Here is a 27027-nt window from a genome sequence, read left to right on the forward strand (position 1 = left end):
AAGAGATTCAGTTTTGGTGTGTCATCGGTTGCAGAATTCTTCAAAGACATCATCCAATGTGCCATACAGCCTGTTATGCGTGCATTCAATTACAGCGATTACATATTGCTTTTCGAGCTACACAAAAGGAGAATAATAAAGCTCTCAACCAAGTATGTCATTTACTGACTGAGGCAGGCCTGACTTTCAATGCAGACAAGTGTGAGCTCCACAAGACAAAGTTAAAATTATTTGGCCATATCTTTTCAGATGGGGGTATGACACCTGATCCTGCCAAAGTACAAGCCCTGTCAAATGCGGATTCCCCCACTTGATGTTTCTATGATACATTCATTTCTTGGCATGGCCAGTTACTGTTCAAGATATATATGAGACTTTTCTACTATAAGTGCGCCTTTACAATAGTTAATGAAGAAAAATGTTTCATTCAAGCAGTCACAAAAATATAAGAGAAGTTTCAGGAAAATCAAATAAGCCATTGAAACCGCTGCTGAAATAGCCTTTTCTTTTGCAAAGCTTCATACAGAGGTTGTTGTTGATGACGCTAGCCCAGTGGGGTTAGGCGCTATCCTTGCGCAGCACTGTTTACACCCCAATGCTCGAAGACATATTGTGGCATATGACAGTTAAAGTTTGTCCTAGACAGAATGCGCTTACTCAAAACCTGAGAAAGAAAGTTTGACTCTGGTATGGGCTTGTGAACAATTTCATGTATTCCTGTATGGAAATCCTTTTACACTAGTAACTGATCATCAAGCTTTGCTGACTATCTTTGGCAATCCAAAAGCCAAGCTGCCTCCTCGCATTGAACTGTGGGGACTACGATTGCAAGAGTATGATTATAACATTGTGCATCGCCCAAGAAAGGATCAGAACCCTGCTGACTTCCTTTCCAGAGTGCTTATACATGGTCAGGGTACTACATCTAATATGGCTGAAGCCTACAGTAATTTCATAGTAAAATCAAATAAGCCACCTGCAATATCTTTAGCTCAGATCATCACTGCCATGAGCCATGAATGTGACATGCTGAAGTTGAAAGATATAATTACACATCAGTCATGGAACTGATACACTCAACCCTTCAACAGTGAGGGTGAATATCCGGAAGTACAAAAATGATTTAAGATGAACTATCTATAAATCAAGAAGGAATTATACTGTGAGGGTCAAAAATTCTAATATCGGAGAGTTTGAGACAAAAAGTAATTGAAGTGGCTCACCAATGACATCATGGTATTGTTGCCAACAAAAGAGCTCTCTTGGATCGAGTTTGATTTCCATATTTAGATGAGAGGGAATAAAAGGAACTCAAGGACTGTCATCCATGCAACTGTCTTTTTCTACAGACATTGCTAAACATACTCTTACCATGTCAGAACTCCCTAAGCATGCATAGGAGAGAATAGCCATTGATTTCTTTGTCCAGTCCATAATCGACATCATTTGATGGTAATTGTAGATGAAAACTCATGTTTTCCATTAATAGAGGATCTCTCATCCACAACTCATGAGTGAGTCCTTGCAAGACTAGACGGCAACTTTGCGAAATGAGGCATTCCAGCCATTTTAAGTCTGATAATGGCCTGCCATTTCTGCCATTTAACAATCAAGAATGCAAGGATTTCCTGGAGCATCTAAACATAAAGCATCAAAAGAGTACACCTTTGTAGCCACAAGCCAACAGGCTCATTGAGTGTTTTATGAGCATGCTAAAGAAAGCAGTGCAGAATGCAACTCTTGAGAGGCTCAGTTTAAAAACTGTATGGAATTCGACCCTACGAGCCTATTGTTTAACACCTCAATCAGCCATAGGCGAAAGTCCTGTGACTTTGATGTCCAGGAGAACAATGACAACCCAGTTACCTCAATGAACCAACCAAAGAGAATGAAATGAAAAACAATTTGGATGAAGGACTTGGTTAACAAGAAAAAAAATTATAAGCTTATGCCGGCAAGAGGCGATGTGCGAAGAACATTGAGTTAAAGACAGGAGATCTAGTGATAGCCTCACAAATGCGAAGGAGGAAATCTGATGCTCCATATGATGCTGAACCCTGAACTCAGTGACTGCTGTTACTTCTTCATGGTCCTCAAAAATCTCTGACAGTGACAATGACAGCTCCCAGTAACCAGATCAGGTCAAACAATGAAAGCACCACAAAGGTTGATTGAAGAAATGTAAAAGTGGATGTATATATATATATATATATATATATATATATATATATATATATATATATTTATTTTTTATATATATATATATATATATATATATATATATATATATATATATATATATATATATATATATATATATATTGGTATATATGGTAATCGTAATCATATTGAATTATGAACTTTGAAGACCTACTTGATATGCCACGCTTGGAATTTTTTTTTCATAAAAAAATGGTTATTTGCATATAAAATCACAATAAGCACAATGTAACAAATTATTTTATTTCAGTGGCATTAACTGATTACAAATGTAAATATCACAAGAATTGAGTGAACATTTAACTTGATGCCAGGAAGAAAATGTGCTTCTTAATATTTTTTCTATCTCTATGAATTTAAAGTGATTGTACCTTTAAAAGGTGGTATGAAGTAAACGCGGGTCATGTGACCAAGAACAACTTGTTGTTCGAAACGCGTTATCAGTGACTGCTAATGCTACTTGTCATTAAAATCGGCGCTGCAGAACTACGGGCTCGTCGTGAATTTCTTACCCAAACTTCAGGATTATATATATATATACACACACTATTTAACAGAGGGTGGGATGTAATGTCTGGCGATATTTTATGACTGAGCCCTTTTGGCTCCTAATGGAGTCCGTAGAGATGTGATGTAGGTGTCAGAGCGCAATGCCATTAACGCGTGTTTTAGAATGTTGAGTTTGCAGTTACAGCAGAATAAAGACGTGTAAGACTAAGCTCCATGTGTGGTGTAGTCATTGGCGAGTCCCCAGGCTTGAGAAGACGCTACAGACAGTAGGTCTATGCCTACTTTGAGGGCATGATTTTTGCGCTCAAGCAGGTCACAGAGCAGGTCCTTGACCTCATGGTACCTGAGAGAGGGCAAAGGCCTTGAGCACATGCAAGAGTAGTGTGCTGATAGGGCTAAACAAAATGTCAGGATCAGTGGCAGCTCCTCTGCATTGGCGGAGGAGCGTCGCCCCACTGCCTGGCACAGAGCAGGCAAAGTTAAATAAAATGATGCTCTTTCATCGTATTATTTTACATTTGCCCTCTCTGAGCCGCTGGTGTTGGGAGGGGCGGGGCTTAGGCATGGGAGGGGGAGGAGAGTGCTAAGTGGACTCCACTCCCTAAGTGCGCATATGTGTTTTGGTCGGCTGACTCAGGCTGACCAAAACACACATGCGCCCTTAGGATTTCTCCAGCCCAGCTGCATTGAGCAGCCGGGCTGGAGAACCCCACCAGACCCCCTGGTCTGAGTAGGGACTCCTGGGACCAGCCGGCATGAAGAGAAGATGAGGCGGCGCAATAAGACGCAACACTGGAGGTGGCTGGCGGCAAAAGGTATGTTTTTTAAAATATTGTATTCCGCCGTCCCGCTCAAGCCCACCCGCCCACCACCCTTTGTTTATGGCCGCCGTCGCTGGTCAGGATAACAGCTTTACACATAGGTGGGCTCTGAGGGCAGGGGTACATGCCGGTTTACCATGCAGTGGACATTCAGTGAATTCTAGTAAGGCTCTCACTTATGTCTGGATGGTGGGAACCTCCCACTCCAACACTGACTGTATCTTAGCATCTTTTGGGCTGCTCTCTCTGTTGATGGTATGATGCTCAGTGTAGATTACAGAGGGCTTCCCCAGATGGCATTTGTTGCCTTGATGGTCAGTTTCACTCTCTGTATTGTAACCAAGATTTGTTCTAGGTGCCTCATGCGGTCATCCCATGAACTGTAAGAATGCCATTGTCATACAGGTAAGCCATGCAGAACTCATTCAGCCATCAGAGCACATTTTATAGTTCACCAGCAGATGAAGTGACAGGAGATTTCTGGAGCCCAAAATGCATTAAAATAAACTGGTTCAATGCTTCTGGCTTGGAGAATGTAAGTTTCTCTTTAGCGCTGGGTACTAATGACATGTGCCAAAAGCCACTGGTCAGATCAAAGGTACTTAAGAAGTGAGCAGCACCCAACTGGTCCAGCAGCTTATCAGCTCTGAACATTGGGTGTGCATCTTTCTTGGTCAGCTCATTGAGGGCCCTGTAGTTCACAGAAAAACCCAAGACTATGGATCCTTGCTTGTTCACCAGGACTACTTGACTGGACTAAGGACTACGGAACACCACAAACCAAACAATAAGTCAGGAAACCAGTTTCTCGTGTAATCAGCCACTCTAAGTCGGGCTACAGATATGTTTACTGTGCAAGGGACATTTCTGTTCCAACAGAACACTTCTGGCGCCATTCCCACTGGAAGGTGACAAAGGTGCTCAGCAATGTTGAATGAATTGGGGGATGCAATGGGAGGGTGACGAGAAATCTGAAAATTTGGGGAAATGTTTCTGTTCGCCTTTTCCTCAAACACGTCTTTAAGTCCCCTCTGGAACCTTCTGGCATAGAAAACAATTCTGTCTACAGAACAACATTTTGTTTTGCATGGCTAATCACAGGTCTTATCTCATTTCCCTTTTCTGCATCCTTTCTTAAGTAGCGCCTCACATCCATCATGGTACTTAACATATTTTCCCTTTTATATTACATTACCAGGCACTTATATATCTTATCACTCAACAAGTACTTGCCATCTAAGTGTGTCAGAAATGTACTTTCTACATCCTTATGATTTTTTTATTCAAACTCTGTTACTCAATTAAACGCTTCCCAACTGAGTTACACTGAATTAATCAGTTCCTGAGGCCCCTGAGGCATGCACCTTGGGTCTGTTACTGGGCCAATCTTTCAAATAATTATTACAGGTCATCAGTGTCGTTATTGTGAGAAATTGGTAGAACTGGCAAATGTATTCAAGTTGTAATATTGTAATATAACTAATTAAATTGAAGAACCTTTAAACTAATTTCAGGTTTAAGACAGCCAATTGATTTAATAATATATGATAACTACACATGGATTCAATGGTCTGATAACAATAGTTGGTGTTCTTAATTAATATAGGTTTTGGAATTGTATATGAGAGTGTTTTAGCCAGGGCTGTATGATCAGTACTCCTTTTTAAAAAATTGAACATCTTTCCGAAGAAAGATTCCACTTATTAAATGTGCTTGAAAAGGGGGCGTGGCTTGGATGCCGCGCAAGATGGCCGGCTAGGTACGGAGCTCCGCCGCATCGATAACCTCACGGAGTATTTTTCCTGATGTAAATGGAACGATACTGAATACCGTCGCCGGATTTGGCTGGCGGAACATTAACGGAATCAGCGGAGTAGCTTTTCACCGCTTGTGGAGCCGTTTTCGCCCCTCTCCGCGATGACTTCTCTGCCCCTCACGGAGCTGCCGCCATTTTGAAGCTCTTCCGACCATCGGAGCCTCTGCTGACAGGAGCTGTCACTACACGACGTGTCACTGGACACCAACGACCTTTCAGACGCCGACTCCGCTTCAGGGGTGAGAACTATATATATTGTGCAAGACGCTTTTACTGCATTTTCTCTCTCCTCTTCCACATTAGAGGAAACGTCCACTTACGCAGTTTTTACGGCATTTCACCCTGACAACTGGATGTTTCCCGCCCTAACATGCTCATTGCTCTGAAATACTTTTTCTCCTCAATTTCTTCCTCATGGCGCTTTGACAACAACGTTCTCTGAGACTTTCTGCCTGTTTCTCCTGCGCCTCAGCTACTTCAGGATGCTCCTTCATGTGCTTCCATTTTAGTCATCCTCCCATTTTTGTACTCGTTACCTATCCCACTCTAATTCCCTGTTGCCTTTTCCATTGAGCTACGTCTGGGTGCCCCATCCTCTCTTTGAACATATCTCTGGAACATTTCATATGCACCTTTAGTCGTCTCACAGGGAATTGAGACTGTTTTGTCGCACGTTCATTTCTTTCTATGGTCAACTTACGCAAACCTAAATTTGTCTTCACAACATCGGGGAGTACTTCTGGGGCTTCTTCATCTGGTACAGATAGAGCCACTGCCTTTGCGAAAATGACGACTCCAAAATCATCATTGGCTCATACTAACACCAGTAAGTCTTCCCCACCCGCCCCGGCGGGCAAGCGCCTCAAGCAAAATTCTCCTACGCCTGAAGACAATCCTTCACATTCTTCTACTGACCAAATCCTAGAAGAACTACGTGCACTGCGACCATTTATTGAAAAAACGAGTACAGATATGCAGCTCTTAAAGGATAAGTGGGAAAATATGGATGCCCGTCTTTCTACTGTTGAACAGCACATTCCTGACGTTCAGTCCAATACACAACGTATAGACTCTTTAGAAAAAACGGTCCTCTCACTCCAAAAGCATACAGAGGATTTGGAAAATCGAAATAGGAGGAATAACCTCCGTATTTACAATCTGCCGGAAAATCTTGAGGGGGATAATCCAGTAACTTTCTTCACCACTTTCTTGCCGAAACTTCTGGACCTACCACCTTCCACCTCCATTAGTATACAAAGAGCCCATAGACTAGGCGCCAGAACGGGCTCCTCCTCAAAACCTCGTGGAGTCATCATTTTATTTCTCAAATATACAGATCTTTTATTGATTCTCTCAGCTGCGAGGAGTAAAAAACAAGTGTCTTGGCAAGGGCAACGAGTATATCTATCTCAGGATGTCTCTAGCGTCACAGCTTCCAGACGTAAAGAATTTCTGGCTATGCGTCCCTCTCTGCGCGCCTTGGGAGCAAGATATGGCTTGTTTCATCCTTGTACTCTCAGAGTCACCTATCGAGAAAAGTCTTGGTCATTTCAGGAACCTGGAGAATTAAGGAACTTTCTACTTCTGCACAGTGAGGAAGGGATGGACGCCTCCTCTTCTGCTTCGACCAGTGGCTGAAATTGGACTTTTATTATCTAACTTGTTTGTTCTCCTAATGGCTTGTCTTTGACTTCATGTATTCTCCTTACTTCTCTTCTCAGTTTTTTTTTTACACTCTCTTTTCGTATCTCCTTTTTCCTTTATCTATCTCTGGCATCTCCTATATATCCCTCTATTTTCTTTTTCTACTTTCTGGACTTCTGCTTTTACGTTGACATGTTGTGTATGTTAACATTTTTTCCCTTTTCTTTCCTCCCCAGACGAATTTGTATCGGATACTTCCCTCAACACCTTGTCCCATTCCATGTTCCTTTTGTGCGGTCTCGATGTGGCTCTCCTCCTGATCCCGATCCGTCCGTCTTGTAAAGCATCACCACCTCCCCACCTTCCCTATGTGTATTTTTTCTCTTTCAGGTATGTTTAATACAGTCATCCTTCTGGATTTGTACTGTCTTCTATGCACTCTCTCTTTTCTTCCTTCTTCCTTCCCCACTGATCTTCCTTTCCTTTTCCCGCCCTTCTCCTCCTCCCTTTTCCTTTTTCTTCTCCCTTTTCTACCTGTTCTTCCTTCTTCCTTTTTGAAGAGTTTTATGGTTAATACTTCTATACAGTTTGCATTATTACATGTACAGTATGTTTTTGCAATTCTTGATTTAGAACAGTTTAATAAGCTTTCACCTTCAAAGTTGTTTCATGGAATGTGAAAGGATTTAATCACCCTATCAAAAGGCAGAGAGTACTTTCCCACCTTTCCTCTTACAACCCAGATATCGCCCTTATCCAAGAAACTCACCTATCTGACATTGAATCTTTAAAGCTAAAGCGCCTATGGGTTGGAACTGTTTTATTTTCTCCCGCTTCTCAAAAAAAGAATGGAGTAGCCATTTTGATTCATAAACGACTCCAGTGTAAAGTCGTTCTAGAAGAAAAGGATAACGAGGGACGCTGGGTTTTAGCTAAACTACTAATTAACAATATCCCACTTACGATATTCAATGTTTATGGTCCCACATGTTTTGATTCCTCTTTTTGGCCCTCCATTACAGCCAAATGTATTCAACATAAAGATGACGCTTTTCTACTAGGTGGAGATTGTAACCAGATCATTGACCCATTTTTAGACCGTAGATCCTCTGTTCGTTTTTCCCCTCATAGACCACATAAACAATTCCTTGACACTATTACCCAAACTCACCTGGTAGATTCATGGAGACTCACTCACCCAGATGTTATGGATTTCTCCTTTTTCTCTCCTCCTCACGCTTCCTTCTCCCGCTTAGACTATATCTTTCTCTCCTCATCTCTTTCTCAACACCTTATTTCTTCTTCTATTGAACCGATTGTCATCTCTGACCATGCTCCTATTATTACTGTTTTTGACCTTCTTCCTCCCACTCCTAAATCTTCTCGCTGGCGCTTCAACCCTTCTCTTCTTACTGACCCTCTTTTCTCCTCCTCTTTTCGTTCTTTTGCTTCTGAATTTTTTCATCTTAATTCTACACCTGATACCCCACCTCATATTCTTTGGGATTCCTTCAAGGCCACAGCCCGAGGTTTTATTATTGATTTCGTCTCTAAAAAGAAGAAAAAATTCCTCCAAAAACGTAAACTCACACTTGCACATATTAAATCTCTGGAACATCAATTCTACACTTCCTCTGATAAGATTATGTCTCCTGAATTGCTTAAGGCTAAGATTGCTTTTAACAAACTTACCACAGACTCTGCCTCCTCTTTTCTTCTCCGGAGCAGCGCGCGATTTTATGGTGGTCGAAATAAGTCAGGTAAATTGTTAGCTAACTATTTAAAGTCTCGTAGGGAACGTACTAATATTGATTCTATTTATTCCCCCTCTAATGTACTTCTTCATACCAATGCAGAAATTTTGGAACAATTCTACGCTTTTTACGAGACTTTGTATACTCCGGAAAACCCTCCCACCCCAGAGCTTATTCAATCCTACTTTGACAACATACCTCGTCCAGATACTTCCCACCTTAATATTTCGGCCGTAGATTCTGATCTTACTATTTCGGAACTGTCCTCTGCTCTATCCTCCCTCACTAAGGGGAAAACCCCTGGACCTGATGGCTTTCCAGTTGAATTTTACCTACATTTTTCGGACCTTCTTTTACCCAAACTTCTATCTCTCTTTCAGTCTTTTTGTTCTACTGGATCAGCCCGAGGCTCTTTTCAGGACGCTACCATATGCCTTATCCCCAAAGATGGTAGAGACCCTAAGTTCTGTAAAAATTATCGACCTATATCTCTAGTAAATGTTGACTATAAAATTTTTGCGAAACTATTAGCTCTTCGCCTTGACCCGCTCCTACCACATCTTATAGGCAAAGAACAATGCGGCTTTGTTAAGGGCCGCTTGACCTCGGATAATTCTAGACTCTTCCTTAATGTTTTAAGTAAAGCCCCTTCACTATCGATTCCCCTTGCAGCCATTTCAGTAGATGCTGAGAAGGCCTTTGACCGGGTCGACTGGTCCTTTCTTCTGGCCTCCTTAAAATGGCACGGCTTTAACCCCAAATTCATATCTTATATTTCTTTGATATATTCTATGCCCAAAGCTTCTGTTCTCGTTAATGGTCAACTTACTTCCCCATTCACACTCCAACGTGGTGTTCGTCAGGGCTGTCCCTTATCACCTCTTTTATTTATTTTGGCGCTTGAACCTTTCCTTACCTCCATACGCAATAATCCATCCATCTCTGGCTTCCCGTACGGTAAACGTCATCTTAAACTGTCTGCATATGCTGACGATATTCTTTTATTTATTTCTGACCCGCCTACCTCAGTCCCTGCATTACTAGACGAATTTCAGAAATTCTCCTTGGTTTCTGGTTACAAAATAAATTCGGATAAAACAGAGATCCTTCCTTTAACCAAATTTTGTCTCCCCCACTATTTCACGGCCACTGGCTTTGCTTGGAATTCCACGAAAATTAAATATCTTGGTGTTCTGTTTTCTAACTCTATTTCTTCCTCTATTCAACTCAACATGAATGCAGTAATATCTAGAATAGAATCATTACTCACCTCTTGGAATCCACTATTTCTTTCCTGGTGGGGCCGCCTTGACTCCATTAGAATGATGATTGCCCCTATTCTGATTTACTTGTTATCCATGCTCCCACTTCGTATTCCAACCTCTTATTTCCGTCGCATTGATTCTGCGTTGTCCAAATTTCTTTGGAAACAGAAAAAAGCCCGCATATCACTTTTCAACTTACGTAAATCTAAGCTTAATGGTGGTACTAACTTTCCAGACTTTCGCCTCTACCATAAGTCCTTTTCCCTTCGACAGGCTTCCCGCTGGTTATCCCAGGAACCCTCCCCTTTCTCTCCCCTCTGGCTTTCTGTTGAACAGGAATTACTGCTTCCGCACTCTTTCCAAGAAGTAATTCGTTTTACCTCTAAAGCCCCATGCCTTAATCCCCTTTTATTCAAGCATACTTCTTCTCTTCTACGCCCTTTAGTTTCGCCTACCTCAGTGACGCAGGAATCCTTCCTACTATTGCCTATATGGTACAATTCACTTCTATTAATTAACAACCGACCTATTGCATGGCCCTCATGGAGAGCGAAAGGTATCATTTGGATACGTCATCTTTTTGATGGATCATCCCCTTGCTCATTTCCTGCACTTCGTTCTCAATTCCACTGCCCTCCTTCTTTTGCAAAGAAATTCCCTATCCTTATGGAAACCATTCTAGATCGTTATTACTCTCTCCCCTCTGAAGACCTACCTACCTCATCTTCCTCTCTACTCACTGTCCTTTCCACAACTCCTAAAGCTTCCATCATATACCGATACTTTTCAGCCCCCAATCCAGATCGTCTCAAATCAAAATTAGAATTGTCCTGGGAGACAGACTTACATTCTTCATGGCCGACTTCTCTCTGGGACAAAATATGGGCTCGATCCTTGAAGGTTTCCCGTACTGCCTCTCTTACTCAATCCCTATTTTTCTTTTATCACAGACTATACCTCTCTCCTCTTTCTATCTCTCGTTTTCAACCTGATGCGACATCTAATTGTTGGACCTGTAATGCCCCTTCTGCAGATCTTTTCCACCTCTTCTTTCTCTGTCCTTCAACTCGTATTTTCTGGTCTCAGATCTTCTCTCGCCTTTCTCGCATTTTCAACCTCTCTATTCAATTTTCTACTTCTTTAGTATTTCTTGGTAGCCTTTCAGAAGACTTAGACCTCCCCCCACATTCTCGCGGTCTTTTTGACCTTATGCTGGGTCTGGCATTACAGCATATTGTTTCTAATTGGAAATCTCTGAACAAATTGTCTCTCAATTGTTGGTGGAATCTTGTATGTCACTCACACAGACTTGATGTGGCCTTTGCCTCCTCCTGTAAACCCTCCCGAAATGTTGAACTTTATTGGCTACCTCTTACTCTCTACCTCGATCAATCCGCTAAAAAAAGTTACTCTCCACTATCTTCGGATAATTTCAAGCCCCCCTGAACACATGTACTCTTGCCTGTAGTTTTTTGCATGTTATTTTTCAATCTCAATATTGTAATTATTTAACTTATATTGACCTCATTCCTACCTCTTTTTCATTCATGCAATTACTCATATGTTGGTTTTTTACTGTACTTTTGAATGCCATTTACTGTATTTCTTATTATTGCTTACCCATCTTCTACGATAAATACCATGTTTTTGCTTTTCTTTTCTCCTCCCTTCCCCTCCCTCCTTCCCTCCCCATAACCTAAAATGCTTTGTTTTTCCATTGTGATATTGGCTGCTTCTATTTACCTTGTCCCAGCTTATAATTTTTTCTCATATTGCTGATGTCACCTTATTGTAATACTTATTTTTTCTCTAATAAAGCTTTCAAACATAAAAAAAAATGTGCTTGAAAAGATGCCAACCTAGAGAAAATGAGACACTCATTAGAGTTTAGTGGATGGGATACTCTGTCAAAACGTGACAGATATCCCGTCTGCTGTATTACAAGTGCCATAGACTGTAATGCACTCGTAACCTGTCGGATAGGATAGAGTATCCTGTCCGTCAAATTCTAAATAGGGCCCGAGTCCGAGAGTTAAACGGCAAATACACTGTGAATGTCGGAAGTGGTTCAGAGCCTCATGGAAAACATCAGGGGGCAGATGTATGAAGACAATCATACTCTCTTGCAACTGTGCATTCACACACATATGCACAAACACACACACATATCTATGTTTATACGGCACAACCACTTACTTCAATTAAGCGAGTCTTTACAATACTAGACTCCTAATCAACTTGAACAGTCTGAAAAATTCTACAGAGCACATAGACAAAGGTTTCTGGAATAAATATCTGAAAACACATCAATAAAAAAAATACAAGATTTAAAATAAATAAAGGTTACTAGCACCACTTCTCACACGGATAAAGTCATCACTGCTCCAATTTAGGATTGACCTGAAGACCAAATTATTGGTACACAAATGAACAACAATTCCTATCACTTGTTGACTTTACGCTTATCCTTGACCCTGTACAGTGCTCAACTGCCTTTCTGGTTGGGTTTGTGCTATACAAATATTACATACATATCTGCAGAGTATCTAATTCATGAATAGAGAGCAGCAATTAGACCAGGGGTCTCCACCCTTTTCTGTAATAAGAACTACGTATGTTCAATGAAAATCATCCAGAGCTACTAACATTTTTTGAGTTGTAATAGTGAACACAACAGACAAGAAATATAGTGACGATATGCAAGATTACCAGTTGTCATCACCTCAGTGAGGAAGTGTTCCTAGCATTGATGTAAAAATGATTTGTCAATGTGAAATGCCTTTACATTGGTACCAAGTTAACAATATTAGTAATAAATCTCCCCGATGCTGCATGATGTATCACTCAAATATAACCTTTGAAAATATTCAAAAATGTAACCATTTTTCTCGAAACAACACTTTATGAGTTCTGAAAAGACTCGCATTTTCATCTCTAATACACACTTTTCAAATTTGGTAGGAATATATTCATTCAACCGAGCAAAACCTTCTAATTAGAGTAGGCTGTGCTGCACACTGGAGAGCTACTTGCAGGGTGCTGGAGAGCTACCAGTAGCTCGCGAGCCACTCGTTGAGAAACCTGAGTTAGACAATTACACATTTATTTTATGGAGTGGACTGCAGACGCGATGCCGTCATGCCCCATAGAAGGTATAGGAGTCTTGTCAATCTCCCCTCGTCATTCACCAAGGCCGATGAACCCACAACACCCCACCAGAAAGCGACTGCGCATCAAAGCCACATTGTATCGCGATGGTCAATCAAAACGAAAAGCGAAAATGAGATATTCCTACTAAGAACACACTTCACAATCAAACAGGTATTCATGAAAACATCTTACAGTGATGAGAAACGGAAGGGTGTTCATCATCTCCAAGATGAAGGGGATCCGAAGGACCTGCTCCCAGATGTTTCCCTGGCAACAGAAAATGACAAAGAGACAAGAGGTCAGACCTCGGAATCGTCAAAGAAAGAGCAGCTGAGGAGAAGTGAAAGGACTTTCAAACCCGCGTTTGTGACCTTTGTCTTAGACCCCTAGGACAAACAAACGCACAGTAGAGACAGCTTTCTACCTGGCCCAACCAGAAACAGGTAGGGTAGACATGCAAGCATCTCTAACTTGGGATAGTGAGGATCTGGAAAACTGGTCAATTGCAGTGCTAGTTATGACAACAGATGGCAGGATTTTGTAGACTGAATTTATGTAATTTTACACTGACAATTCTGGATTACTTCAATTGCAGTGTTGTAATTTCGCACCAACCTTTACACAACCCTAAAAGTGCAAAAACTGCACTTATGGTCCTGTGCAAACATGCCATTTTTCACGATTCCAAAAGCCTGTTCATATGACCCAGTCACCATCTGTGCAATCCAACCTGTTGAGGTGGGAAAAGTTTGAGTAGCAGGTGCAAACCTAGTCATAACTGAACAAATAGGCAACATAACAGCTAAAACAATTGTAGGGCAATGAGAACATGCAGTTTAGTGTAAAACAATCGGTTTCACCAGGCAGGCAACACAACACATTGCTTCTTCTGAAGGACTGCTTATAGCGATAGTGCCCCTCTGCTTGAGTAGATTACAGAAACTTTGCTATGGTGCAAAAAAGTGCAAATCCAATTGCACCAGTTTTGCTAATATAAAATGGAAAGATGCTAGCGGTGTTTGAATTCGTGCAAAACATGGTGCAAACTCTTTTCACACTATTTTTACTACTTAGTTTTAAGGTGTGTATGAAATACAGTGTCTTCAATTTAATAATGCAAGATATCCATCAGTGTTTGAAGTGAAATCAGTTTGATCTAATTTTTTATCGTGCAAGTCGTACAGTAGTGCAAATTCAGGTTACAGTGACAATCTCTGTGACTCACAAAGATTTACAAGTAAGGCACCCAGTCTTACATTTTATACATTAAGTGAAACAATTTGTTTCCACATGCACATTTATGTTTTAAACGGACAAATAATAGAAGTGTGGTTTCCTTTTGAATGTCTTTCCTTGCAGCCAATTATGATGAACTGCACAATAGTTGTCCACATGGACAGCATAGGGAGTTAAAAAGTTAAAAAGGGAGTTAAAAAGTCGAACAGAATTTTATAGAGAAACTTCAATAGCTATAGATGTGCACACGTGCTGGTACCACAATACTAATGTTTTCAGGTAAGTATATTATTTTATTTCTATTGCAATTTAGCGAACTAACTGCTAGATTCATCGAAGACCCGTTTTGCGAGTCTTTAATAGCGATTCATAAGGAATCGCTATTACAAACTCGCAAAACGGGATTTATGTAGGAATCGCAAAATAAATTGTGATTCCTACACATTCCTTATTTGCGATTAGTTAATTGCTAATCGCAAATAAGGAATAACTCCCCATTCATTCCTAAAGGCCCATAGGAATGAATGGGGAGTTATTCCTTATTTGCGATTAGCAATTAGCTAATCGCAAATAAGATAGCGATTTCAAGGGTGCCAGGGGTGTCCAAAGAACACCCTGTAGCACCCCTGAAATGCAAATTTACACAGGTGTTGCGCACACACATGTCCAAAGGACATGTGTGTGTGTAACATGCTTCAGAGAAAAATGCATTAAAGTGCTTTTTACTATTTTTTCGCTATTTACCACGAAGTCAGACTTCGTGGTAAATAGCGACCAAATATTGCGAATAGCAAATTGGTTAATGAATTGCATTTAAGGAATCTCTAATAGAGATTCCTTAAATCCAATTCCTCGTAAATATGCGATTTGGCAAATAGAGATTTTTGCATTTGGGATGATGAATCCCAAATGCAAAAATTGCACTCGCAAAGGGCCAGATTCTCAGAATCTGGCTCTTTGCAAGCGCAATTTACCTTGATGAATGGGCCAGATAAAACCCTTTGTCTTCGTAAAGCCAACAATCCTTAAAATCGCAGGGTTTGTGACTGCAACAGGACTTTTCTTAATGTACAGAAGTCCTCCTAAGAGTCGGACAATTCTTTCAACTCTTAAAAGTTTTGCGATCCTTTCTGAATGACTAATAGCAGGGGGCGTGAAAGGGACGTCACCATTCTATTTCCGACTGGAGAGGAGGGTGTTAATGTTTTGTGACCTAATGGATGTCGCAAACCATTGATGAGTTACTGACCCTCTAGCTCGGATGGTAACTGATTTGCAAAAGGGAGGGTGTTCTGTAAGAACATCTTCCACTTTGTGAATCCTCTAAGGCGAACATGGTGGTTGTGGCAGTGATCCAGAGGACCACTGCCTGCTTATCCCCAAATGGCTTTTTTTTTTTAAAGCAGCACCTGTGCCTGTTAGGAGGGAAATTAAAATGATTCCGGGTTGGAAAGAAAAGACAGGGATGGACTTCTGCTACCCTGCTGGCCTCCACCCCTGCATTTGCAGCCAATCACAAGGGGTCTCAAATTGTGACCTGCCTAATTAATATTCATTACACAGGCCTTTTTTTGTACATAGGTCACATTGCAATTGCATCACCATTCACAAAGCTGTCCTCATGCAACCTGCAAATCCCTAGTTTGTGAATGAGAATGTTGGCATCAAAGGGTGACTGTATATTTTTCAGTTAAATCCATATGAAAATACGCTAACTCCGACTTAATTTTTCTCTGACTAAAAGATAAATCTGAATAATTACCAGGAAGATGATAAAGTAGGTAATAACCAATACCATAAAACCGGGTCACTATTTCTAAGAAATACATTTGTTGTATACGGCTTCTAGGCAAAAAGTGAAGTGATTAGGGGTACGTGAAATTGACATAATTTGCTTTCTTGGAAATATGTAAAAGTCCGCCAAATGTATGTGGAATTATGCAAAACCAGCATTTAGAGCTATATATTTTAGTGCACAATACGTATTCAGATCCATTTTGGACACAATGACGTATTTTGTGCTAAAAAATGTAGCACAAAAAAACACAAATGTCACAAACAACAATTGCTTGCATTGTAGTTATTATTATAGTTATGTTATGTTATCCTCCATTTATAGCGCGCACGGTTACTCGGAAGTGTCCCGGCGCGGAAGCCAAATGGTGGTGACAGAGAGGGGCAGACCCGGCTGGAAGAATTACTTAAATAACAAAGGGCCAGATGTAGGTATCAAAATACTGGTAGGTAACGGCCGAAAATACCAATTTTCGGCCGTTACCGACCGGTATTTGGATACTGAGATGTAGGGCTTCTTAAAATACAGATTCGGTAATTGTACCGATTCGGTAAAATTACTGAATCTGTATTTTAAGATGTAGATGGCACTGTAAACAGTGCCACAGGGCTTTAAGGATTCATTATTTACTACCAACTATTAGTTGGTGGTAAATAACGAATACCTGTGTATATGCAAATCTGTCAGTGGCGGTGCGTCCATTGGGGGCGTTGGGGCGTTGCCCCACTAGCCTGGACGACCGCCGACTGCACTGCAGCATAATAAAATATGTTTTCTAAAGCAAATTCCAATTCGATTAAAAATCGGAGCGCCGCGCGCACCAAGGCCCCGGGAGAAGCCCGACAGGATCGGGCATCCATAAGGAAGTGGGCCGGCCCGTGGGGGGTGGGGCTGCGCAGAGTGACTCGCAGGCAGCCTGCGCACAGTGCAGGCAGAGGGTGATGTGTACTGCGAGTGCCGTGCGCATGTAAAAGGCCGGAGTTGTCGAGATTTCGACTGGCCAGCGCATGCGCACACTTCAGATCTCCCACCCCACCCCCCCCTCTACCACTATAGTTATAGGCATTGACCCCGGGCCCCGGGTCTCAAAATGGGCAGATTTCAGTCTGCTCTTTAGCCAATAAGTAAGTCGAGATGAGATCATGTGATGTAGTCACTAGAGAGTCTGTGGGGCGCGTGACTGGGTGAGGAGAGGTCGACGAAGAGGACTGTTGTGGGACTGATAGAGGTCGTCGTCGTCGTGCCTGCCTGCGTGGGTGTGGACTCAGTCGGACCGCCTGCTGCCTGGACGGCCCGGGCCTGCTTTAGCAGCCCCTTGCAATTGCGTGCACGGTGCATGTTTGTGCACTGACTCACTGCTGCTGCTGCAGCAGCGTAAGTCGTCGTGTGATCTGCTGGCCTGGTGGTGATCTGATCATCTGACTACCAGTACTGCTGACTAGTGACTACATTCGGGTCCGGACCATCGATGATCGATTAGCACGACCGACCGGATCGCGTCCCGCACCCACGTGACGTAAGTTATACAGATCATGACATTGCAAAAACGGATCTGTTGTTTGTTTCCAGGATGCGCGCCACACATATAAACTTAGCATAGCAAAACATAATTAAACATATTCAAACATAAACAAAACACTAGCTCAGCAGGTGGAGTACCTGCTGCTAAGTTCTGTGTAACCTGTAAATCAATTGATACAGCATTGAAGAAGGGAGTACTGTGGATAGCAGTTGGGACGTGTTTTACAGCTCTTCAAAGCGCTATATGAGAATACAATTATATGTTAGAACGTGCGTCTCCAGCTACGAGGGTGAGTGGCGGAAGGTGGTAAGAGTAAAAAACAGGTAGACTAGGTGAGGGTTGTAACCAGGGGAGGGTAGAGGAAGGGCATTCCTGCAGCTCTGTCACGCCCTTGCGCATGTTCTCTGCAGTATTTATGGTCATGAAGACGGAATGACAAGGGACTCCTTCTGAGATTGTGGGCAGGCTCAGATATGTGCTTGGAGGCCCCGAGCTATAGAGAGAGTGGCTGAGTGGGAGCAGCATCCGCCACTGTGCTCGAGTCGGACACTGATCACCCCCTCCCTCCTCACACAACTCCCCCAACCAAGAGAAGGAGATGGTACTGGATGTGCCTTCAAGTCCCGGGTGGACGCGGGTGGACTGAGTCTCCCCACAGTTTTTTTTTTATAGAGGGGACTCCGTTCCCCTGACTGGAGGTGTGCCTTGTGCTTCAGTACAGCAGCTACTTGGATTAACTGAAAGATAGACTATTTAAAAAATGCATCAGCGCGTTTCGTTTTTGTCTTAAATGCAGTTTAAAATGTAATCTCTAGTTCCACGCGTTTGAATAAATATACTGTCCCTTTCAGCCATTTCTGGGCTCTACTACAGGTTGATGTGTGGAAAACCTAAATATGATTTATAAAATAGTCAAACAAACCAAATACATTTGTTTTTATTTTGCATGGTTAAATTGGTTATGTTAACTTGTATTTTCGTAAAAGAGGCGCTTTGCGTTGTGAGGATTGAGATTTTTGTGGCGTCACTTCCTTTGAATTAGTCCCCACGCTATTTTTCTGAGGACTTGCGCCCTCTTTCAGGTTTCTCCTTCACTCAATGGGAAAACAATATTTCTGACCAGTCATATAGCGCTGCTGGCAATCTTCATCGCTCCTTGGCGCCTCAGTGTTGCTTGCTATCCCTGCGCATAGTGCAGGCCAGGGCAGTGGTGCACCCAGTACTGGGTGCACCGTGTGCACGAGCCAGGCACAAGCCTCGGCTCTTCTACTACAGTAGCGATGTTAACTGAGCTTGCATCTCTGCAGTGCACTATGCACACAGCACACACAGGCCTAGGTGCACCTCTGCACTATGGAAACATGCCTCAGTCACAGCGTTTCTAATGCAAGTGTGTGCTGACAGCTTCCCCCTCGCCACACCCAGTTGTGACCGAACGTGCACTGTGCACATCTGCACTATGCACACAGGCCTCGGGCCTCGGCCCTCGGCTCTGCCTCTTCTACAGTAGATAAGTGCTGCCTGCCATCATCAGTCTGCTTCTGGGGCGACTGAGTATGTGTGAGTGCAGGTTGAGCAGTGTGCCTGTGTGAGTGCAGGGTGAGTGATGCCTGTGTGAGTGCAGGTTGAGCAGTGTGCCTGTGTGAGTCCAGGGTGAGTGATGTGTGTTTGAGTGCTGGGTGAGCAGTGAGCAGTGTGCCTGTGTGAGTCCAGGGTGAGTGATGCCTGTGTGAATGAAAGTTGACCAGTGTGCCTGTGTGAGTCCAGGGTGAGTGATGCCTGTGTGAGTGCAGGGTGAGTGATGTCTGTGTGAGTGCAGGGTGAGCAGTGTGCCTGTGTGAGTCCAGGGTGAGTGATGCCTGTGTGAGTCCAGGGTGAGTGATGTCTTTGTGAGTGCAGGTTGAGCAGTGTGCCTGTGTGAGTGCAGGGTGAGTGATGTCTGTGTGAGTGCAGGGTGAGCAGTGTGCCTGTGTGAGTGCAGGGTGAACAGTGTGCCTGTGTGAATCCAGGGTGAGTGATGTCTGTGTGAGTGCAGGGTGAGCAGTGTACCTGTGTGAGCCCAGAGTGAGTGATGTGGATGGGTGATTGCTGGCTTAGTAATGTGTCAGGGAAGGGTGAGTAATGGGTCTATGAGTGCAGGGTGACTGTGCCTATGTGAATGCAGGGAGAGAGATGTATCTGTGCAAAGAGACTTGTCTGGCTACTCCCAGAGATGTATTCGCCAAGCCACCTCTTTCTCAAATGTGCTTGAGAATACACCATTTGCCCACCCTTTTTTCAAAATGTTCTTGTGGGAGAACCCCCGAACCCCCCATAGGTGGTTCGACCTCGCTTGCTGCACTCGCTCGCCACAGTGCAGTATTTACGCCCCACCACTTTCAAATGTCACCAGCCGCCACTGAAATCTGTGCATGTACACCTGTGCCATGTGGCACATATAAATGCCCTAAGGGATGTGGCACACAAGCCCTAATCAGGGGTGCAACAGGGTGTCAAAGTGACACCCTGCCACCCTTGAATTATTCGGTATTTACCGAATCGGTAATTACCAATTCGGTAATTGACATTTATTCCTATGGGCCTAGGCCCATAGGAATGAATGGCAATTACCGAATCGGTAAATACCGATTCGATAATTACCGAATCTTACAGATTCTGTAAAAAATACAGAAAATTTACCTACATCAGATTTACAGATTCTAAAATACCGAATCGGTAAAATTCTGTATTTTAGAATCGGTAAAAATGATTTACCTACATCTAGCCCAAAGTTTTTAGATGTTTTTTAAACAGCATGAGGTCGTCGGTGTCCGCAGTTCAAAAGTTCGTAAATGTCTGGGTGGCACATAAAATGTGAACCGACTTCTGAGATACTGAGGCCCAGCCTTATAAATAGCACCGTGGGCAAGCATAAGAGCTTTTAACAAAATACGTTGGTCAACCGGGAGCCAGTGCAGATCCCGTAGAGTCTGCCTCTTGCTAGACCTTCCGGGAATTTATTTATTTATTTTATTTATTTAGCTGTTTTATAACGCGCTCTGTTACTACCAGAGTATCCTGGCGCGAAAAAAGGGAAAAACAGCAGGTGGCCAGAAGAAAATAGAGGAATCTAAAAAAGTCTAGTAAGCAGATCTGAAAAGATGCGTCTTCAGTGCCTTCTTAAAAGGAACAAAATTCTGGATCAGTCTCAAAGATAAAGGCAAAGTGTTCCAGGTCGAAGCCGCAAGAACGGCAATTGACTGGCCTCCAAGGCGCACTCGTCGAAAACGGGGTACACTCAGAAAATTACAGTCAGCCGACCGTAAAGAACGAGTGGGGGTGTAGCGACGGAATCTTTTTTTCAGCTAGGAAGGCCCAAGATTATTGACTGCTTTAAATGCTAGTATTAGGATTTTAAAGGTAATCCTTTGAGCCACTGGCAGCCAATGAAGTTTCTTCAAATAGATACGTGCACTCTCTCTACTAGGCACATTGCACAGAAGTCTCGCCGTCGCATTTTGGATGATCTGTAATATTGCGACTAGGAAGGCTGGCGTTCCACTAAGAAGAGAGTTGGCATAATCGAGCCGAGATAATATTAAAGCTCTCGCAACCGACTCTCTTGCTGAAGATGGAAGATATGGAAAGAACTTTCTCATAGCCTTGAGAGATCCGAACCACAGCCCTGTGAGTTTTTTATGTGTGCCTCAAACCTCAGATCCTCCCCAAACCATACACCCAAGTTCTTTGCAGGGATGGTAACTGAACTTGGTTGAGGAAAATCAGAAGGCCATAAGAGTTCTCTAAAATTGGGCGGAAATTGGCCATACAACAGAATTCCAGTTTTGTCTTCGTTGCATTTCAGCTGTGCCATAGCTAACCAGTTAAAAACCGCAGAAAGACAAGAACAAATGACCTCAGTGTTGAGTGCTTCATCGGGCCATGTAAATAAGAGTTGTGTATCGTCTGCATACGCTATAATTTTGGGAATACCCAGTAAGGCTCTAGCCACCGCGTTCTGGATAATTTGCAGCTTTTTTAGCTGATATGCTGGGAGACCAATGTACAAAGCATTGGCGTAGTCTATGCTTGAGACCATGAGGGCCCGGGTCACCATCTCTTTGGCCACTTTGGGCAAAAGTGGTAGAAACTTCTTGAGGCGTTTCAGTATGCCAAAGCACACACCGGCCAGTCTATTGATCTGAGGCTGAAATCTCAATTCCTCCCTGAACCAAACCCCCAAGTTTTTAGCCAGGCTCCCTGTAGATTTAGGCATGGGGTAACCCACCGGCCAGATGTCTTCTTTAAAGTGCGGGGGGAAGGATCCATAGAGGAGCACCTCAGATTTCTCTTCATTGCATTTTAGTTGGGCCTGCGCAAGCCATTTAAAAACTTCCACCATTTAAACACTTCAGTTTTTTATCAATGATCAGGGAGAAATCAGTTTTCTTCCACCTGAAGAGGATCTGGTTGTCATCAGCATAAGCTATGATCTTAGCGCGCAGCTCTTCTGCCAGATAAATAAGGGGCGTAATGTAGACATTAAACAGAAGAGGGATAAGCGTTGAGCCCTGGGGGATCCCTGTCGTCAGGCTTCAGGGTGATGAGGAGAACGGAGGCAGCCATACTTGTTGTGGTCTGTTGGCTAGAAAAGATTCAGTCTACTCCCACGCCTGACCAGAGATGCCGAAGTGAGAAAACCGTGCCAAAAGTTGGCGGTGTGGCACGGAGTCAAATGCGGTAGTGGTACACGTTGTTCTCGTGCTTATGCCAGATTGCGGTATGGCATAATTTCAGGAATTCAACAAAACAAGCTATACACAAAATTATGTGAAATTATGAGGCGTACTGGAACTTTTGCTTGGCCCTAGAAAATACTCGATTCTCTTCATAAAGCTGGTAAACACCTCAATAATTATCAGTGCTGCCAACCAGAAACAGAAACAAACCATTGGGTCAATGTTTACAATGATAAATGTGATGTGGAATAAACATAAGTTTTCGAATGACAAACTAGAAGTTGCGAAATGTATGATCCATTATGTTGAAATTAAACGGCGGCCTTTGATGCACCATAATACGTTGCCCCTGAGTAATTCAAGGGGGCGGTGCTGCATGATAAGGCTGACACGGAGAGGGTGAATTTTCATGCCTGAGAAGGGAGAGTCTCTTTTATGCGCATGCGATCTTGATGCCCACAAAATAGGTCCACAGTGATGTAGTTCTGTAGTCTGTTTGACACTAAATGAAAGACATCCCCTCGGAATCCGGCTTTGAAACAGCAAAACCCTGCATATGAAGCTTATCTCTTTCAAGAGAACCTGAGCCCGGAAAATTACTTTCTAGAAGTTCATGCCAGAGGAGCGAGCGATGTTATCGCTTTCAAAAGGAATTTCTCGTTTTCATTCAATTCGTCTGTTTCGGATAACTGTAGCCAGCCACAATGGGGCACTTTGTATTCAAAGTACTGTGTTTTGGGATATTATTCTATTCACTTCCGGTACATTTATGGCCAACATTGGCGTTAGGAGGATTGTGCTGCAGTCCATGAGCTTCATTTGCGTTTATTGAGTTTGGCTGTGTTTTCTTTATGTGTTTAAGATGTAGCTTCTTATCTACTCCGGGTACTTTTAGGGTCTGCAATACGGTCTAGAAAAGCGCAGTGGCAGTATTATGCAATATTAGGTGGCACAATGAAAATGATAAGCATGCACTCATAATACAATTGAAAAAATAATTTACTCAATCATTGTAATATCGCATGGCACAGTCAAAGGCAATATTGTATGTCAAAGTGAGGGCAATATATCTCTGGCTATATTTTGAATGAATCAAAGAATGAGTAGAGTCTTGTAAAGCGCATGGCTAATCCCAGGAGCATCCTGGCACTGCAGAAGAACAGTATGCCAACAATGACATTCAGGCATGAGTGAAGAGAGGTTTTAAGGTGTTTCCTGAAAAGTAATTCAGAGCTACCTTGTACAAAACTCAGGCAGAAGCTGATTACATGCATAAAAAGGACCAAACACCCTTCCTAACCTTCTTGACTTTGGATACCACCACCAGAGAAGATGTAGAGGACCGAAGAACTTGTGGCGCAGAGTCATGCACCAGAATGGCCGAGAGGTATTGAGGCCAACAGAAAATAGGCTCTATGTGCCAGAGTTAGCACATTATAGAAAATTCTCTTCTTCACTAGCAACCAAAGTAACACATTTAGCTGAGGGGACTTAGGCGTCCGAAAGGGGGGTTTTAAAATCAGAGGCACTGCTGCAGTTTGGACAACTTGCAGCGTAGCAATCAAATAGTCTGGGAGACAAAGATACAAAATGTTGGCATAGTCCAATCTGGACGTGACCATCATATGGACATCTGTCTAATTTTCAGAGCTACATGGACAGGAACATTTTTTAGGGCTCGGAGCAGAGCCCAAAGCATGCGCCAACCACTAATGAAACCTAGTGGTGAAAAGACAGCACTTGACAGCCAAATTCTTAACAATCACAAATGGCTGTGGAGGGGTGGCCGCAGAATGCCACGGATTTGGTTAAAAGGACCCCATAATAACATCTCAAGCATATCCGTATTGCACATCAAGTGGCTAGACTGCAGCCAATTAAAGACTGATTGGAGTCAGACCTTGAAGAGAAGAGCCACTGTCAGTAGGAGCTTGGTGTCATCAGCATAAGATACCACCTAAAATCCATGTGAATCAACCAAAGATGTTTGTGGAGTCATATAGGCTTTAATTAACATCGGGCTGAGGGAAGAAGCCTGAGGCCCCAGTGGAGAGGAGATTGTCGGCCAAGAAGAAAGGGCCCAGCCAAACTGATTGCTCTCTGAGCTCCAGGAAAGATTTAATCAAATCCAGGGGCAGCCCCCCTATCCCAAAGCCAGAAAGACCCGCAGAAGGACTGCAAAGCATACAATATCAAAAGCTGCAGATAGACTAATATCAATGCAGCTCTTCCTCAGATCGAATTTTGACTGAATGTATTCTGAAACTATGCTGTCTCCGTACTTTTCTTGGGGAGAAAACCAGATTGATTTCGGTGGAGTAACCCATATTTTTCCAGATATTCCGAGATCTGCTTATCAGGTTCCCAAGCATTTTCCACACTGCTGGAAGTAGCCATATTGATCTGAAATTGGCCAACACATTGGTGTCCGCTTACTGTTTCTTAAGAAGGGGTACCAGTTTTGCTTGTTTCCAGATGAACAGTACTGAAGCTGTTGATAGCGTGGTGTTAAAAACATTGTTCAAACCATCTCAACAGCAAGTGCCAGCATAGAAGATGGACACGTGTCAGCTGGAGAGACGGATTTAGTCATCGAAATGACAGCTTTGTACTCTTCCAGAAAGATGGAATAAAACTGGAGGATCAAACAGAGCCTGGGAGCAGCCTCTGTACCCAAAGAACACTCACCACAACAGTCCGGTGAAGATGCCACCACCAGATTGTTTTTATTTTGGTGATTTTTCTCCTCAAAGACAATTTATGGCACAAAGAAGGGCTGTATTATGTGGCAAAATGACGGGCTATACTCTCTGGCACACTGTTTGCAGCATTATTTGGCACAATATGGAGACAGTCTTAGAAGCATGATGAGTATACTCCCTGGCGCAAAGACTGGAAAGTCTCTGACACAATTTCCAGTCATTATCTACATTATTGAATGGCACACTAAAGGCAATACACTTTGTCACAGAGATGGCAATATTCACTGACACAATGATCGGCAATATTCCCTTGCACAATAAGGGCAATTTTCTCTGCCACAATTCAAGGCAATGTTCTTTGGTGCAACAAGGCCAATTTTCTGTAGAAGAAAAAAATCCATGTTCTATGTCTCAAAGAGAGTAACATTATGTGGCGCCATGCTGCACAAAATTCTATTGCAAAAAATACAGTTGATGGACAGAATGCAGAACAATGTCTTACATTCACCCCAGTACAAAGATCTGGGCCTAAATCCATCGTTTTTTTGCACTCCACACCACTCTGGGTCAGACAATGGCTATATGCAAATCAGCCTTGACCCTGTGCCTCATGGGAACAGTCCAGCCCGAACTACCAAGCCATGTCTTTCCCAGACCGGAATCAAGCATCCAAGGACCGGTTTCTGGCTATCAGCCTTCTTCAGCCTGGATAGCTTGACTCCAGAGATGTGGAGAGCCTGGGACTCACGTCTGAGCATACCCAGCCCACTCGGAGAGAAAATTGCAAAAAACACAGTTGATGGACAGAATGCAGAACAATGTCTTACCTTCACCCCAGTACAAAGATCCATCGGTTTTTTGCACTCCACACCACCCCAGTTCAGACATGGCTATATGCAAATCAGCCTTGACTCTGTGCCTCATGGGAACAGTCCAGCCCGAACTACCAAGCCATGTCTTTCCCAGACTGGAATCAAGCATCCAAGGACCGGTTTCTGACTATCAGCCTTCTTCAGCCTGGATAGCTTGACTCCAGTGGTGTAGAGAGCCTGGGACTCAAGTCTGAGCATACCCAGCCCACTCGGAGAGAAAATTGCAAAAAACACAGTTGATGGACAGAATGCAGAACAATGTCTTACCTTCACCCCAGTACAAAGATCCATCGGTTTTTTGCACTCCACACCACCCTAGGTCAGACAATGGCTATATGCAAATCAGCCTTGACCTTTGAACTTATTATGCTGTTCTGTAGGCATTCTTGATAACTAGCAAAGTTCACGATAAAATAATGAAAATGGAAAGTTCACCTTCAGAATGTGTAAAAATGTGCGGTCTTACTCCTCGAGGTGGTCATAAACTTTATAAACTTTGCTATTTATCAGGAATATCTGTATGACGGCATAGTTAGTTAAAATGTATTGGTTACACCAAATGTATTGGTTACATCTCAATGAAGTGAGCGTGTGCCACAAACACGTCAGCTTTGGATTTGTTCACACTGGATTAAATAAAATAGGAACTGACATATAGCCCACTGGTAAGACCAGAGTGTTTTAAGATGGTGCACCATTTATAGAGGGGTGACACAATGCTTCATTTGTTTCCTTTGTTCTCCAAACGCTGTGGGCCTGGCTAAGAGTTACGGGAAAGATTATTCTGTCACAAATGTGGGGGATATCTCGTGCCTATGGCACTAGTAATAAGGCAGGCGGGGTATCTGCCACTTTGATGACGGGTAACCCATCCACCAAACTCTAAATCAAGCCCTATGTAACATAACCTAAATATGTACTCAAAATTGGTTTGCTTCTTGATATTGAGTTAATACAATGTCAATGCTAATATTGCTTTATTTTCAAATGTCTTATGTCATG

General features: G+C 42.8%; 1 protein-coding gene across 1 annotated transcript in view; it reads right to left on the reverse strand.

The window, feature by feature from the left end:
• Positions 1-27027, reverse strand: part of LOC147748440 (potassium channel subfamily T member 2-like) — an 834500-nt gene that overhangs the window by 761488 nt on the left and 45985 nt on the right. Inside the window, exon 7 of the mRNA XM_086928190.1 lies at positions 13373-13447. Within this exon, the coding sequence (XP_086784316.1) occupies positions 13373-13447 (75 nt within the window). The remainder of the gene's footprint in view (positions 1-13372; positions 13448-27027) is intronic.

Source organism: Lissotriton vulgaris, chromosome 1_1 (assembly GCF_964263255.1).
Source record: "Lissotriton vulgaris chromosome 1_1, aLisVul1.2, whole genome shotgun sequence".
In the NCBI taxonomy this organism is placed as follows: domain Eukaryota; kingdom Metazoa; phylum Chordata; class Amphibia; order Caudata; family Salamandridae; genus Lissotriton; species Lissotriton vulgaris.